General features: G+C 42.2%; 2 protein-coding genes across 2 annotated transcripts in view; one reads left to right on the top strand and one right to left on the bottom strand.

Annotated features, from left to right (window-relative positions):
• Positions 1 to 909, top strand: part of NRDE2 (NRDE-2, necessary for RNA interference, domain containing) — a 28,285-nt gene extending 27,376 nt beyond the window's left edge. Inside the window, exon 14 of the mRNA XM_066552782.1 lies at positions 117 to 909. Coding sequence (XP_066408879.1) covers positions 117 to 242 — 126 coding nt within the window. The 3' untranslated portion in view covers positions 243 to 909. The remainder of the gene's footprint in view (positions 1 to 116) is intronic.
• Positions 910 to 3,692: 2,783 nt separating this feature from the next.
• On the bottom strand, positions 3,693 to 11,603 carry PSMC1 (proteasome 26S subunit, ATPase 1). Its single transcript, XM_066552783.1, has 11 exons — positions 11,528 to 11,603; positions 11,101 to 11,154; positions 10,182 to 10,278; positions 9,734 to 9,858; positions 9,074 to 9,259; positions 8,752 to 8,880; positions 7,749 to 7,845; positions 7,375 to 7,564; positions 6,229 to 6,380; positions 4,759 to 4,913; positions 3,693 to 3,993 (listed from the first exon to the last, which is right to left on the bottom strand). Exons 1-11 carry the CDS (start codon positions 11,528 to 11,530, stop codon positions 3,859 to 3,861), a joined length of 1,323 nt encoding a protein of 440 aa, XP_066408880.1. The 5' UTR covers positions 11,531 to 11,603; the 3' UTR covers positions 3,693 to 3,858.
• Between the last annotated feature and the right edge of the window lie 4,338 nt (positions 11,604 to 15,941).

Here is a 15,941-nt window from a genome sequence, read left to right as displayed (position 1 = left end):
TAAATAATACATGCTATTTCTTATGTTCTTGCTACAGAGTTGTTGCTGTCTACTCACTTTAAACTGTGTTTCTTGCTAGAAAGGTAGCACAGAAAATGTTCTGGCTGTCTTTCCAGGTGCTCTACATGGATGCAGTCGAGTATTTCCCTGAGGATCTGCAGGAGACACTTGATCTAATGACTGAGAAGGAATTGAGAGTGCGGGTGCCTATGGAAGAGCTGGATCTACTACTGGAGATTTAAAAGCTACAGAAGTACAGAAGCTGCTTCCAAAGCTAACAACTAGATCCATTTTCATACAGGAACTCTGTTGGGACTTGGGTACTATGTACTTGACATTTTTTTGTTGTTAAATATTTTATATAAATTCCTATCAAAATGGAGTTCTACTACCTGCAAGTCTTCTGGAATCAAGAATTGCATTTTGCCCACAATAATGGATCCATTTCTCTGCAGTATTGCTGGCTCCTGCAGAAGGACAGGCTCTTTAAATAGCCTCCTGTTGGAAGTTGCCTGCATTTCTTCCTCTATTGTTTAAAATTACATTCCCCAGGGCTCAGTAGAGGTTCAGTACATGCCAACTATGGCTTGATGAGCAGCACAGGAAATAAACATCTGCCAAATGGATGCTCCACTGTCCTCCAGTTGGCAGACTTCAGTAATTTCCTTCAGCATGGTGTGGCTGTGCATATGCAGCTGCCAAGTCAAACAGCCATTACATCTGTACATATACTGTAAAAGCTAAATTTTTGTTTGAGCAGGCACCTATTTTGATATGTTTTGACAGATGACCATTTAAATGTAAATCTTTCTGAAAAATATACCTGAATATTTGAAAATTCAAAAATAACTTGTTTCTTACGTATTAAAAATAGAACTGAGTGTATTAAAAATGAAAATGTGTCCATAATGCATCTCTAAGCAGCTCACTTCTAAACAAATTTTTGTAATTAATTACTGGCTTTGACTCAAGTCCAGGCAGTTGTTGTAAGAGAAGTAGAGGTTTGATCTGTATTTGATTCTCATCAAGAAGGCATAGTCTTCTATGATGATTTTAAAAGGAGCTTCTAGTCCATGAGGCTTTTAGCAAGCTCCTAGAGAAATAGTATGAAATATAGTAACAATTTACAGATACAGTTATGTTATAATTTATTTTGTAAAACAGAACATGCTGAAACATGGAAAGGATTGTTTAGCATCCCTACTCTTGAGACCCAAGGGCTCAGAAACTGGATTTTCATCTGAAACAAGTATACCTGCAGCCACAGAATACCCTCAACTGCTTCAGACAGTTTTCATGAGATAACGAATTGTCACTAGCAGCACTAAAGCAACTGGGACCATCCAGCTGGTGAGATCCATTACATATGAAACTGTGTCTGAACCAAGCCACACAACTTCTAGCTTGGGTTTGCCACCATGGTACAAGATAGAATACACTTTAGTCCAGGCTGCATTTCATTTATTCCTTTCTAAAATTATTCTAAATATTGCAGGGAATATGTATAATTTTAAATGGCATTTCAGCACTTCTGAAGAGCCTTATAATATTGATGTAGTTGCAAGTGATGCTGGTTTTGCTGTAACCAATTAGTCTTTGTGAAAAATACGGTTTATTTTTTAAATCTTTACTTTCTACAAAAATGACAGAGCTCCTGAATTGGACGTAAAGTTACTCTGTACCCTGCACAGTAACAGGACAAATTATGCCTGTGTTTGTTAATGCTTTGCCATCACAGCAGAATGCCATTTCCTCTAAAGCCCTGAAAGGGCCATGGGGAGGGAGAGAAACTTGATTGTGCTCCTGCTTAGTCACAGAGGAACCCAGGTTGAGAGGGACCTTGAAAGATTATCTGGTCCAACCTTCTGTAGCACAGGGAGCCTGGATGAGATTAACAAGCTCTGGCTGCAGTGACATTTGAAAATTTCCAGTGATGGCAGCCATGACTTCTGTATCCATCACTCTTCTGTTCTTCCATGCATCTTGTCCCAAGTCCTTTCCTTTGCAGTTTCTCCCAAAGCAGCATTTGGGCTGCTTCCTTCCTTTTGATGGTCAGAGGCCTCCTGGAGCAAGTCCTGCCTTTTAATTCAGTCCCCAGTAGCTTTCCTGTCCTTGTGGGGAATATACTTGCTGTTCACTTTCTCCTGATATTTATTACTTTTGTCTTGTCAAGTTCAGAAACTCTGGCAAAAGTGGCAGCAGTTAAATTCTGCTGCAAAAGCTAAGAGCTGAATTTTCAAACGTGTGTTTTTCAGTTCCTGGGGTGGCAGACAGGGTACCAGAACAGAGTCCTTGGGTTCATTTAATGCAATGCAGCTGTTCTTCAGGGAGATGAACCCATCTCTTTGTGGCTGTTGCTTTGAGGCAGCAATAACAACCATGTCCCTAATCAAAGTGCCTTGCTTGCCATGCATGTCATACATCTCTTCAGCCCCTAAGGCAACAGTGAGATCAAGTGCCATGATTAGAAAGTGCTAAAAAACCCCTAGCTTTTTGTGACCTTTCCAAGGAGACAGATCTCCTAAGATTTATAAGAATGGGTAATAAAATTTGTTTTTCTAGCTTCAGATGAAAAACAATTCTATTTCAGGATTTCTGTCATCCAGATTAAATAAAGAATTCCATTCATCTGTAGGGTTCATTTTTAACAATGAGCCACATAATTTTCACAGAGAATAATAAAATCTCTTGGCCCTGTTGCTGCCATTGTTGTTGGAGCACTGGCAGTGAGGAAAGGCATTGCTCTGGGTCTAACTCTCCACTGTCTGTTACTGGCCTGCATTTGCTCCCACAGAAAGTTCCCAGAACAAAGACTGCAGACAATGCAAAACTGGTTTGCATGTGGAACTTTTATATAAACCTTAAAGATCACATGTACAACATTTGGAAATGAATTCCTGAGAACTTAACTAGGCCTTCACATAAGTGTACTACACAGGATACTTGGTAAGTAGTACCTGCATGGCTACAATGGAGCCAGTGGACACCTGGCCCCATGGGAATGGAGCTGGAGGCAACAGAATTGTCCAGGGGGAAGAAATCAAGGTTATGCTGTAGAACACCAAGCCTGGCACATGTAGTTGGGATTTCTCTGTGCACATCTGCTGCATGCCAGACCCTGCACCTCCAGCACTGGTGCCTTAGCAGTGTGCACAACCTGTTCCTATTGTTGGCTCTTTTCAAAGACATTCTCTACCTTGGATATTTATCTAATGAACTGAAACCCTTTTGGGAAAAACAAATTTATAAACTCTAATCTTAAAAGCACCCTATCCAAACATGTTTATATGTTTAAGGTAAGATTACTAATGAGCATCCATCTTGCCCTTATAAGCTGCAAGTGCTAGAGATGGGTACCTTTAAAGTTTATCTCACTCTTAACTCACAGTTGCATAACTGTCATTGAGTAACCTTAGTGTCATCAGTCATTTATACATGAAAATCAAAAGTGACACTTGTCCTAGTTAGCCCCTAGAAAAAGATATAAGAAGGTAATCAAGAACAACAGCAGTGCTAGAGTAGTTGTAAGAGAGCGTTATGCCTAAGGAGGACTAAGATTTGGAGCACCTGCATTACTCCCTGCCCATATGGTGTGGGTCACTGAGACAAGCACTTGGGGCACCAGCAATTTTTCTTGAGTCAGTGAATGCAACAGTTTCATGTAAATAGCAGGGCTGTGCCCCCAAAACAGCTCAGTTCAAATAAATGCTTTATTGGGAAGTGAAAAGTTACACTGACTGAAAACCCACAACCCACCAGCTTTTAACCTGTTCATGAATGCAAACTAGCTGTGTGGTTTTACACAAGACTCTCACCAACACAGAAAGTTCTGTATAGTTCCCAAAGAGAGAAGATGACTTAAAGATACAACCCCTCAGGGGTTCCCTCTTGCTTTTTATAGAGAACATTCTCTTTAGACTTTTTGAAATCTTCATTTGTTACTTTCATTCTCCGTTCCCTCAAAGCCATCAATCCAGCTTCTGTACAAATTGCCTGCAACACGGGAAGCAAGAATAGTTACACTTAGTGTGCAACCCCTTCAAACCACACCCTCAAAGGCATCTTTCCTACTGCTGCAGTAACTGTAGAAGGGAGGCTGTTAACAAAATTTACGTTCTAAAGTTTGATACTGTTCTGAAGCACTGAAGCAGGCTGGATAAAGCCAGGTGAGCTGTCTGAAAGGACAGAGGTAGTCAAGAGTTACACTTCCCTGACAGAAAGGCAGCTTTGTAACAACAGTAATTTCCCTGTGCAAGGACCTACACATCCAGCTGTGTGATCCTTCTGCAGGGAGGTCACAGTTGTGTCATGTTGGTTTAAGCTCAAGAGTGTGGTAACTGTAGCAAGGGCTCTATCTGCTTTAAAAAAGCAGACAGTATCGCTGAAGCTTCCTAATATACAGTTGCATTTTTATCTGCCTTGCAACATAGTTCCTAAAAATGCTACTTATCCTGTACTATCTTAAGTACTGTTTAAGATACCTTGCACAAGATTCCACACTCTCTTTTTAGTTTCTACTTCACTACTTTAAAATTTCATATTCAGGTAACAATACCTCACAATTACGATTTTGATAGTTTCCCATTTGTAAAGCAGAGTACCTGATACTCATAAAAGGTATTTTAAACCATCCCACTGTCCCTCGGTGATGTATGCACAGAAAACTGGCAAACAGTTCAGGTGACAATGGTTTTGAATGCAGCAAAAATGAGATTTGATTTTTGCTTTGACATATAAACAATGGTGATGTGCACTGACCTTAATATCTGCACCACTGAGATCATCTTTTGCCATAATCAACTCATCCAAAGTCACATCATCTGCCAAGGTCATCCTGCTCGTGTGAATCTGAAAGATTCGTTTCTTCGTCTTTTCATCAGGCAGAGGGAACTCTATTTTCCTGTCAATACGTCCTGTGCAAAAGAGAAGTTCAGCCTTAGGTTTTCTGCATGCAGCTGTTGGAAACAGCAGGAAGAACACCTGAAGGGTTTAACTGGCAGTAACTTAAACTGGTACATGTCCAGAGAAGGGCAGTGGAGCTGGTGAAGGGTCTGGAGCACAAGTCCTGTGAGGAACACCCTGAAGGAACATCTGGGGGTGTTTAGCCTGGAGAAAAGGAGGCTCAGGGGAGACCTTATCACCCTCTGCAACTGCCTGAAAGGAGGCTGTAGCCGGGTGGGGGTTGGTCTCTTCATGCAGGTAACAGGTCAAGCGAAAATGGCCAAAAGTTCACATGGGGAGGTTTAGATTGGATATTAGGAAAAATTCCTTCATGGAAAGGGTTGTCAAGTATTGGAACAGGTTACCCGAGGAAGGGGTGAAGCCACCATCCCTGGGTGCTCAAAAGAGGTGTAGAAGTGGACTTGGGGATGTGGCTTAGTGGTGGACTTGGCCATGACACCTTAATGGTTGGACTCAATGACCTGAAAGGTTCTTTCCAACCTGAGCACTTCCATGATTCTTCCTGCCACAATGAATCATGTCTTGGAGTAGAAAGCAAGGTCAGACTATCTCTTTCAATTCTGGCACAGTATTATCTCCTCTGTACTCTAACAGCACTGGGTTTGAGCTAAGGGGTCCAAAGTTAAGTGATGACAAAACTAGGCCAAACATACCGCAGCAACTTCATACCATGGAGGTATTTCAGCTTATTCCTTTCATCTCTATGTTGTTTTCTACCTTCCAACTTAACAGACACCACAGACATCCTATGCTTTGGTACATTTTTAGTGGCCATTTAAAAATACTTCCTGTGCCTGCTCAAGCTCAACATGTCTCCCTTACTCACCCCCCAAATGGCAGGAGTGTGCCAGGTCAGTAAGGAGCAGCCTGCTTTCCCTGCACCAGGATCCAGGCTGTCTCTGGTAAAGCCTAGGTTCTCACCCCTCAAAACACAGGTGGTGCTGCCCTGCTGCAGGTGTGCTGCTGCTGCTGCACACAGCTTGCTTAATAACTACTTAAAATGGCTGTATCATCTTAATATAAAGGAAGAATATTCACATTGTTTATGTATATATAAAGGAATTAACACATTTCTTCACTTCCAAAGATTTTTCTCCTGTTTAGAAGCTTGTGAATAGGTTCTGATTTCAACAGATGCAGCAGCATAGATGAGATGGTGAATAAGAACAAGTTTGCAGTCTTTATACCAGCCTATGTTTGTCCAGTTATGACAAGTCCTTTCACAAGAGAAGTGGCTTAAGCATACACAGCAGGGAAATCCCTTACCTGGTCTAATTAAAGCTGGGTCCAGTGTTTCTATTCTGTTGGTAGCCATGATAACTTTAACATCTCCCCGAGAGTCAAACCCATCCAGCTGGTTCAGCAGCTCCAACATTGTGCGCTGGATCTCTCTCTCACCCCCTGAATTTGAGTCATACCTTTTAGAAAAAAAACATAGTTGGAAAAAGCACTAAGTAACTGGCACAAAGGTGGGAGAGGGGTATTTTGTTTGTAGACATCCATAAGAGATTTAAATAAAAATTTAATGTTTATCCATATAAACAAAACATAGATTTCCAGAATCGTGTTGTGACATCTAGGTTAAGTAAAGAGACTGAACTATTCTGGTAGCTGGGGAAGGTAACAGCCATCATGTGAAGGAGATATGGGATTTTTTTCCATGTTTGTTATATATTTGGAAATATCTTCTTGCCACCCAACAAAATCAACATAAAAAGGAAAAAAATCTAATTCTTAACAGCACATACATCCATACATAAGGCAGCAGCTAGCACTTTGGGCTGACAGCACTTAGGGTTGGTGGCCTTGTAATAAACATGTATTTTTCTTACTTTCTTATTTATTTAAAAAACACTGACTACTTTACAGACTATTTGCCCTCGACCATTCCAACAAACCTACAGAATTTTCAAAGTAATACAGCGTGGATATGGGCTGTTTAGTGTGGCAGAAGCAATGCTTCTCCATGACATACACTGTGTAACCTTCTGTAAAATACTCTCAGAACAGAAGCATTTAGCCACCTACTCGAGAGGCAAACAACAAAAGGATATATTCTATATTAAATATTCTGCTTTAACATTGGATCACTGAATCCAGTTATTGTATATGGACTTGCAGCTAGGCAATGCCATATACACAGTGTCTCTGGTTTTGACACTCTCTCCTGGAGATGCTGCCATGTAACAAGAGAACAGAGGTTATCTCTGATCACGTCTATTTAGTATGACAAGGCTGTGATAAATTGTATTTCCACCGAAGTTACTTAAGTGCTACTTGTTACAAAGCTTACACCTAAACAGTGTATGCAAATAGTAGCAGAGCAAAGAAAGTGAGTCTCAGTATAGCTGCAAAAGAGGTGTTTTTGTAAAGCTGTGTTTGCTGCTGCCCTGGCGCTCCTGTGCACTGCACCTCTTGGTGCCGATGGCATCGATCTCGTCGATGAAGACGATGGAGGGCGCGTGCTCCTCGGCCACGCGGAACAGCTCCCGCACCAGCTTGGGGCCATCCCCCAGGTACTTCTGGATCAGCTCGGAGCCCACCACTCTCAGGAACGTTGCTGATGTTTGGTTTGCCACTGCTTTGGCCAGTAAAGTTTTGCCTATTTTTAGTTAGAAAGAAACGTTGTGATTAGTTTGCAGAGAACGAAAAGAGAAAGAAAAAAGTGTCCTAACAAAAGAGTTGTATGAAATTTGTGACAGACTTGGCAATGCTTTAAATGCTAACCAAGTGTAAATTATTTAACTTGTATTATCTCAGCACAGATGTTACTGACTGTAAAATACCTGTGCCAGGTGGGCCATACAGAATGACTCCTTTGGGTGGCTTTATACCCATCTCTTCATAATATTCAGGGTGGGTGAGAGGAAGCTCCACAGACTCCTGAAGCACAAGAAAAACATGTTTTTATAAGGCTGAGTGGTCTCCAACAGAGATCTGTAGGGATCTTCAAAACAGCAATAATGAAAGCAGTGAAGACAGAAAGAACTTAACTGATTTCAAGACACACATCAAACTGTATGACCCTCTGCTGCCTCCAATTCTAAGGCAGACAACTACTCCATTTGCACAACTCTTCCTATTGTTCCCACCTGACGTGTGGTAGAGCAGCAGTGAACATTCCCCCTCCTCCATCCTCAATGCACCATCCCACATTCAGAACCCTGGAGCTCCTGGACCCCAAACAATCACGGATGACCTTGGGGCCAGGGAACTCTTTATGAAAGGGTGCCTTCTATAAAGAGTTACCCAATACCATTGATTTTAAGAGCATTTGTGGTTTTAGACACCTAGCCAGAACAAAAGGGCTGAGTTTTAGCAAGGTTTAAGCAGAGTTCTGTTGGTAGGGAAAAAAATCGACTGACCAAACACACCCCAACCAAACAACAAACAAATGCAAAAACAAAACAAGCAATTGTCCTGAAAGACTAAATCCTTAAGTTTAGATTGGATGGCATCAGTAGTCTCTGCAGTTTGTACAATTTAACTCTCATCTTGCAACAACCGAAACATCACGTGTTGCAAAGTAGTAAGCTATTAGAGAGATTTTATGAGCTCTGGGATTTACAGGTTCCCGAGCACTGCGAAAGGTTCCTGTGCACAAAGACTCTGGTGACTCACTTAAAAATTGAGGTCCACAAGTCTGCCTAGTGGAATCTAATGAAGAAATACACTACAGAAAGATAAAGGACACCACTACAGGAACAGCAGCCAGTCCTGCTGCTTCCCTTCTCAACTCCTAGCACAAGTTACATTCCTGGTTAACTGTAAATGAGTACAACTGAATACCTTGATTTCTTGAATTTGGTTGTCAAGGCCACCAATGTCAGCATAGGTTTCTTGAGGAGCTTTCTCTACCTTCATCACAGTCACTAGAGGGTCTGTGTCATCCATCAGGACTCCTATCACAGCATGAACCTAATTCAAGAATTAAGAGTTGTCAAAGAAGGCAAGCAGCATTTTAATACAAGCTGAAGTCTAATCCCTATGCCCACTTATTTAGGTGTGTGAAATAAATAGCATTCTCTCTTCTGTGGTCTTCAGAAAAAGAAGGTCAGTTAAAAACAGTATAAGAACTTGTAAGAATCTTGATTTTATAAAAACAACTTACCTTATGATTTAGCAAAACAGAGCAGCCTGGCTCTAGCAGGTCCTTGTCCACAAAAGACAGAATACTGACATAGTGCTCTGATCCCACTGATGTGGACACGATGGCGTGGTTGTCATCAATGATCTCCTCCAAGGTACCCACAGACATCGGTGTTCCTCTCAGGTCATCCACCTTGGACCTTTCCTCCTGTTGTCAGCAAAAATCCAGGAAACAACTGAACAACACAGGCAAAAACATTCTTGTACAACACTGGCTCAACAATTCAGACAGAACACAGCAGAACCAGTCTTTTCTATTGTTCTACTGCCCCAAAAAGACAGAGCTCAGTAACAAAACCCACTATTAATTGAGTGCTACCCTATGGACACCATTCATATGGATGGGAATAACTAGAATCTTCTCTCTCTGTTGATGGATATCTGTGAGCTGTACTTTGAGCATTAACAAACAAAAAATCCCCACGGCTTCACCTGTAGTGATCTGTGCTTGGTCTAAAACAATTTAGCCAATTAATGAGGAATTGTGATAAATCTGATATGTTTGCATCAACTTGCACCAACACTGCTGGTACTTTATTTCCACTGCTCTGATATGAAGCAGCTCACATTAATTAAGAGCATTTACTGTAACATTAGAAGTAACACTTCATTCAAACCTCACCTCTTGTTTTTCTTCCAAAGGTTTCATCTGTTCTTGATTTCTGATAAACTCTTCCTCCATTAAGAGGTAATCTTTAATTCTCTCCAATTTCAACAACTTGAGTCTGCACTGTGTGTGGGGAGTCACTGTAACCAAAGCAGAATCACAGGATTTTAGAACAAGTTTGACATGGCACCAACTAACCACTAATTCATTACCAGAAATCCTACTTTATTTTCCTGACTGTAACTTGTACCTTACTTCTCCCACTGTAACTCCAGGTGAAAAACAGATTTAATGTTTCCCCTGCATTTTCACTCAGTTCAATTTCTCTCTCTCTTACCTGGAGTTCTTGGGCTGCACCTTGCAAAACAATAATCTTATTCTGTGGGGGGCCGTTTTATGTTAATTAGAAATAAAATTACATTTGGCACTGTGTTAGTGACCTCCACAGAGGCAGATTGCTTACCCAGAGGGAGTTTGCTGGCAGCATCTGGTCCCTTGGTCTTCTTTTTCTTTTTCCCCACTCTGGTTGGAACTGGAGGTTCATATTTCTTCTTCTTGTCCTTATTCATAAAAAGAATTCAATTAAAAAAAATTGGGATAATAACAAGTAAACAATACACACAGGTGTTAAGTGCACAGACTAAAAAAGGGCTCAAGGTGAAGGACTTCATAACAAAACTTTATGATCTCTAGCAAAAAGCCCAAAAGAAACATTACTCTTATTTTTTAAGAATGTTCAAAAATTTTTCTCCTGTTTATTTTACATCTCTCTAATTTAAACTTCTGCCATATTTCAATGAATACAGGACAAAGAAGGCTCAAGCCTGAAGTAAATCACAAACAAAACTAATAGATGAGACAATGAGAAAAATATTGAATCTCTACCTTCCTGCTGCTCTTCAGTCAATAAATCAGACACACTCAGCTTCCCAGCCTAGTCACTGCCTGCCATATGCATTGAACTTTCCTTTTCCCAAGGAGACCAGGGAGGCCCCTGATGTCCCCCAACCTGAAGTACACTCCTACTGCAGATCATTGTGCAATGTCGCTTCCAAGCCATCAACAGCTCCTTAAGTGACAGCTTGAAGGCAACTAGTCTTTCCTAACCCTGACACATTTATAGTTTGTTTCTTTTTCAGAAAAACAAGTCACTGTGAAAAAATTTCAGTTTTCTTAAGCTACCTTTTTTATTTATGAATAACACTTGTTGTCTCCAATGTACAACTAGAAAAGACATTCATCAGACCCAGCAAGAGCATAATTTTATGCAGTTCCAAATACAACAATAATTTTTAGAAGTAAATTTAAGAAGCCTATTGCAGCCAGGCTCTGTAGCATCACACCCGTAGTTCATTCTGTAGGTATTTATTAGTTTCAGTTACCTTGTCATCCTTCTTGCTACCACCAGGACCGTGTCCACCACTCTGACTTTGACCCTAGACAAAAGGTAAAAAAACAAACGACAAAAATAGTAATATAGGTACAGTTCTATGAATCGAGACGCCTGCGGGCAAGTCCAAGTACAGAAATCCCGTAATTTGATTTCTCCTGTCTAAACAAAGCACTAACTTATTTAACTTATTGTACAAAAGCAAAGAAGCGTCCCGCCCGGCGCCCCCGCCCGCGCTCCCCCCTCGCCGGACCGCGGCCTGCAGGCACCGGCGGTGACTCCGCAAAACGCCGGGCGCGGCCGGCGGAGCCTGAAGGGGCGCGGGGCCCCGGTTCGGCGCTGCAGTCAGAACCCGGCTCTGCCCCCCGAGGCCGCGCTCGGTGCCGCGGGCCTGCCCGGAGTGCCGGGACCGCTCTCACCATCGCGCCGCGACCGCCCGGCACCGGCACCGCCCGCACCGCACGGGCCGCGTCACTACGGGCAGCGGAGAGGGACACGCGAGCGCACGGGGCCAAACGCGGGTGTGGCACCGCAGCGCCCGGCAGGGAGCGCCCTTGCCCGCGGCTTGTGAGGGGAGCGCGACTGAGGCACAGCAAAAAGAGAGGCAAACCTTTAAAGCTACAGGGGGCTTTTTCCTCGACCTGATCCTTCCTTCCGTCTCTTGCATCAGCTAGCCAATACAAAAACGTTTTTGTGTGTGCTGTAAGAATTGTTTCTCTTGTAGCCGCACTTTAGGAACATGGGTAAAGTTTTCAGGAAATCCCTCCCTCCATAAAAACATAACTTTTGTACCCACACTGAGTTCTACCGATCTGTGGTGTTCCTGGGGAAATGCAGGAGAACCTGTCAATGTCCGCTTCTGACGTTCCCGAGGGCACAGCTCGGCCTGGACTCGAGCCCGATGGAGTCGAGGCAGGGTCGGGTCCCGCCAGTTCCACCCCGCTCCACGGCACCGGCGGCGCCAGCTCCGTGACACCGTGCCCGCCACGGCCGGAGCTCCGCTCCTCCGGAGTCTGCAGGCGGCGGCTCCGTGACACCGTGCCCGCCACAGCCGGAGCTCTGCTCCTCCGTGGTCTGCAGGCGGCGGCTCTGTGACACCGTGCCCGCCACGGCCGGAGCTCTGCTCCTCCGGAGTCTGCAAGCGGCAGCTCCGTGACACCGTGCCCGCCACAGCCGGAGCTCTGCTCCTCCGGAGTCTGCAGGCGGCAGCTCCGTGACACCGTGCCCGCCACGGCCGGAGCTCCGCTTCTCCGTGGTCTGCAGGCGGCGGCTCCGTGACACCGTGCCCGCCACAGCCGGAGCTCTGCTCCCCTAGAGTCTGCAGGTTCCTCCTCTGCCTTGGGCTGGAAGGGCATCACTGACAGCAGGGAGGTTACAGCCAAGATGAAGGCATAGCCTGAAAACACTGCCAGCCGGCTCTCACCCAGTCAACCAGCATATAGATCATATTTACATCCATCAGTGCTCAGCGTAGGGATCAGAGCATTTGCGAAAAGAGGCTTCGGTTTGCAGCAGACAGTAGGATGCTTTGCTTTGATGTTGTTTTTTTTCTTTCACACTTTCTCTAGAATTCCTGTCTGAGTAGGGAACTTTATTAATTATTAATGTCGTTGGCTAAGTTGTGTAGAAAGGTGTGAGGTTTTGATAATTTACTTTGGTTTGGTTCCATTCGCTCACAAGGGTTACTGTTGTGCACTGTGGATTTAATTTGACTTTTCTATTGTTTTTATTGTTTTTTGAATTAGCTGCCTTTTTGTTACAGTATCAGCTGTTCTGTAACTTTTAAGGGCATTGAAACAAAATTAAATATAACAGGTGTTCTTTGCTTTAATAACATTCACTTTTTGGAGTTTACAGTCTTACAGGATTGCATCTGTATTTCTTTTAACCTTATAGTGTAAAGATGCTACAACATTCTTTCCCTCACACAATTCTTACTCCCTTTAACCTCCCTTTAGACTAAGATATACCCATATGTATTCTAAATTATACCTGTAATTGGTAGTTCTGGTTACGATTGAGAATTCTTATCACTTTTTTCTTTAGAAACCTGATTTTAGTGCCATGTAGCTTTGCAGACATTTTAACTGTGAGGATTATGGCATAAACTGATCTAAATGGTAGGGGAGTAGGATGAGTGTAAAAGCTGAACTTTCCATTTATAAGCTGACAAGACAAATTTGTAACACCTATCTGTTTTTTTACTATTAATAAATATTAGGAAACTATATATGGGAACAAGTGTAAAAGGTTATTGGCAAGATTGTCTCCCACCTCATTCACTTAAAGACATATTATGGAACAGCTGTGACAGAAAACATGAACTGCAGGAGGGGAACATTGTGTTTGGGGTGATCTGGTTAATGGCTTTCAGTTCTTGGGGTGAATAGTGCTGGCAAACTGGAAGCAAAATACAAATGTGGTTCTGTAACCTGGCTGCTTGCCCTAACTTTACACATCCTGAATTTTTGTTTGGCTGCAGAGTACAGATAATGTCAAATTAGGAATTTTAAACAATAAATATTGTATAAAAAATAAAAATTATCCAAGAGCCCCCGATTTCTAGGGTTATGCTTACTAGAAAAAAACAAACAAACCCAAAAGAGTGAGCCAGGGTAACAGGAAGGAACACACAGTCCTTGTTTGTTAAAGATGAACATAGCCTTAGGGGCATCAAAAACCTCTTCATATCAAAAATACTGAGACTTGTTCAGAGAGGATGGATTTTTTTATGCTTTGTTTTATAGTTAGTGCCCCTCTTCTTAATTCTGCAGTAAGCTTACTGCTGATCTTTTAGGCATACTCTAAAGCCCTCAGCTCTGTTCCCAGGCCTTTGAGGAGGGAGAGGGCAGCTGAGGGCTGGGGGATATTGGGCTTGGGATTAATAAATAGCAGAGAGGTTTATTTTCCCTTTGCACATACAGGAAATTACGAGGATTGCTTATGTTGTTGATGTTAATTTGTCTTTCTTAGTATATGTCTAGCTGCCTAGAGCTTTTTATGTTTGCATAAAATGAAATAAACCCACAGATTGGAAAAATACTAATCTTGCTATTGCAGCTACATATAGTGGGTTTCATTTTCAAAAGCGGTAATTTGGACACCTTCTTTTCATAAATGGGCGTTAACTTACATCAACTTCAATCAATAAATAAAATTGCAAGGGTTTAAGGACCATTTGGATTTTTTTTCTTTTAGAAAAGAAAAAAAATGCATGTGTCAAAGTAGCAAATTAACAATTAAGCTTCTCTGCTGCTTACAAGTTATTCAAACAGTTCAGAGGTGGAAGGTATTCCTACCACCTACTAATTACTAACAATGTGAAGGATAATTATGAGCAGAATAGTAATCCTTATGGGTTCCTCACAGAAACAATTCAGCAGAGGTTCTCTTCCAAACTCAAAATAAGGCTTCTCACCTTCTGAAAGTCTTTTACTTTATATTGTCCATCCATGGGACTATGGACATGACTTTTAAAATTAAGGTGCTCAAATAAGTGCCTGATATCAGGCAACATGATTGCTTCCTCCTTCTCCCATCACCAAATATGTTTTTAAATGGTTTTAAAAATAGGAATGTCACCTTCACCTCCACTGTTTTTCCTGAAGTCTCTACTGTACATTTGAGCCAGTTCATTTTCCAGGAGTGGAAGCCAACAAGCTTCAGCCCTAGCTCCATCAATGGCTCTCAGCTGAAACCCCTTTGATGTGAGTTATTGGGTGTTCACAAAGATGACATTCCCTTAGAAAAGATTCACCTGATGTTTCCTGACTCAAACCATCAGTCACAAGTTCTCTAGTCTTCCTTGGCATGGTGCTGTGTTTCTCAGCTGGGAAGGGCTGTGGTCCTTTGCCCTCCTGATGTTCTGTGCCTGGCTCCCAGTGTGGATGAGAGCAGCTCCAGCACCTCTGCAGTGACTCTGCCGTGTCCCCAGGCACAAAGAGCTCTCGCCCTGCCTCTGTTTCCCTGTGCTGGCCAGGCTGCCAAGGGAAGGGAAGAAAAGGAAATGAAGGCACCTTGCTAATTCCTTGTTTCTCTGGAGAGCCCAGACAGATGCCCATCTTTAGTGCAGCTTCGTGGCTGTGGATTAGCACCAAGCAGCTGCAGCAGTGTAGAAGGGCTGCTCCATGAGCTTATCCCTCTGAAACAGCAAAGCATGTTCCCACCATTGGTGATACCAAACACTCCAGTTAGAATCTTCAGCTACTCCAATTGAAGCAATTTCCAAAGTGCACAGATTCTACTGTGCATTGGAAAGGGGATGCTGAAGTAGAGGAGGAGTCCTTACATTCTTACTTCCTAAACAATTTGAAAACTAAATTTTCTGCATGGCTAGAAATAATCTGGATGAACTTCATGTTCTTGGATATGCTGTCCTCCATTTACACAATTGAGTTGGCATTTATTATATTCCTAAACATAATTATGCATAGTTTGCTGTTGTAAAATTTTATTTCTTGGCAGCAACCACATTAAAGCAACATTTAGGTATACTAAAAACTAATTGTCTTGACAGCATTAGCCACAAACTTGCTGTGAAGCTTTGATTACTACATATTGGTTAGAATAAGATCATATATGAAAGGGAAAGGTTGCTGAGACCATTCTTTAAAATAGCTGATGCACTCAATTTTAACCATAACTAGTTTAAGAGATTTATTAATTAAACTTGGAGTATACTGTAACATTTTCTTTGGAAACAGAATTAAGTTTTTTTCATCCACATGGAAAGGCAATATATGTTTTTAGTTTAAAAAGCAAGTAGAATTAGTTGACAATGAAGTTTTTTCTCAAGCTTTCTTAGAATAAGGAAATGAATTGTAACCAACCCTT

Source organism: Molothrus aeneus, chromosome 6 (genome assembly GCF_037042795.1).
Source record: "Molothrus aeneus isolate 106 chromosome 6, BPBGC_Maene_1.0, whole genome shotgun sequence".
NCBI classification, from domain to species: Eukaryota; Metazoa; Chordata; class Aves; order Passeriformes; family Icteridae; genus Molothrus; species Molothrus aeneus.
Note: the sequence above shows the minus strand (reverse complement) of the source record. Positions and strands in the feature narration are given on the sequence as shown.

Coding starts and splice junctions, on each gene's coding strand:
- PSMC1 (XM_066552783.1), bottom strand. Junction 6,381..7,374: donor GATGCCATCGGCACCAAGAG/GTGCAGTGCACA, acceptor TTTTTCTAAAAG/GTATGACTCAAATTCAGGGG. Junction 3,994..4,758: donor TCAGTGGTGCAGATATTAAG/GTCAGTGCACAT, acceptor CCCGTGTTGCAG/GCAATTTGTACAGAAGCTGG.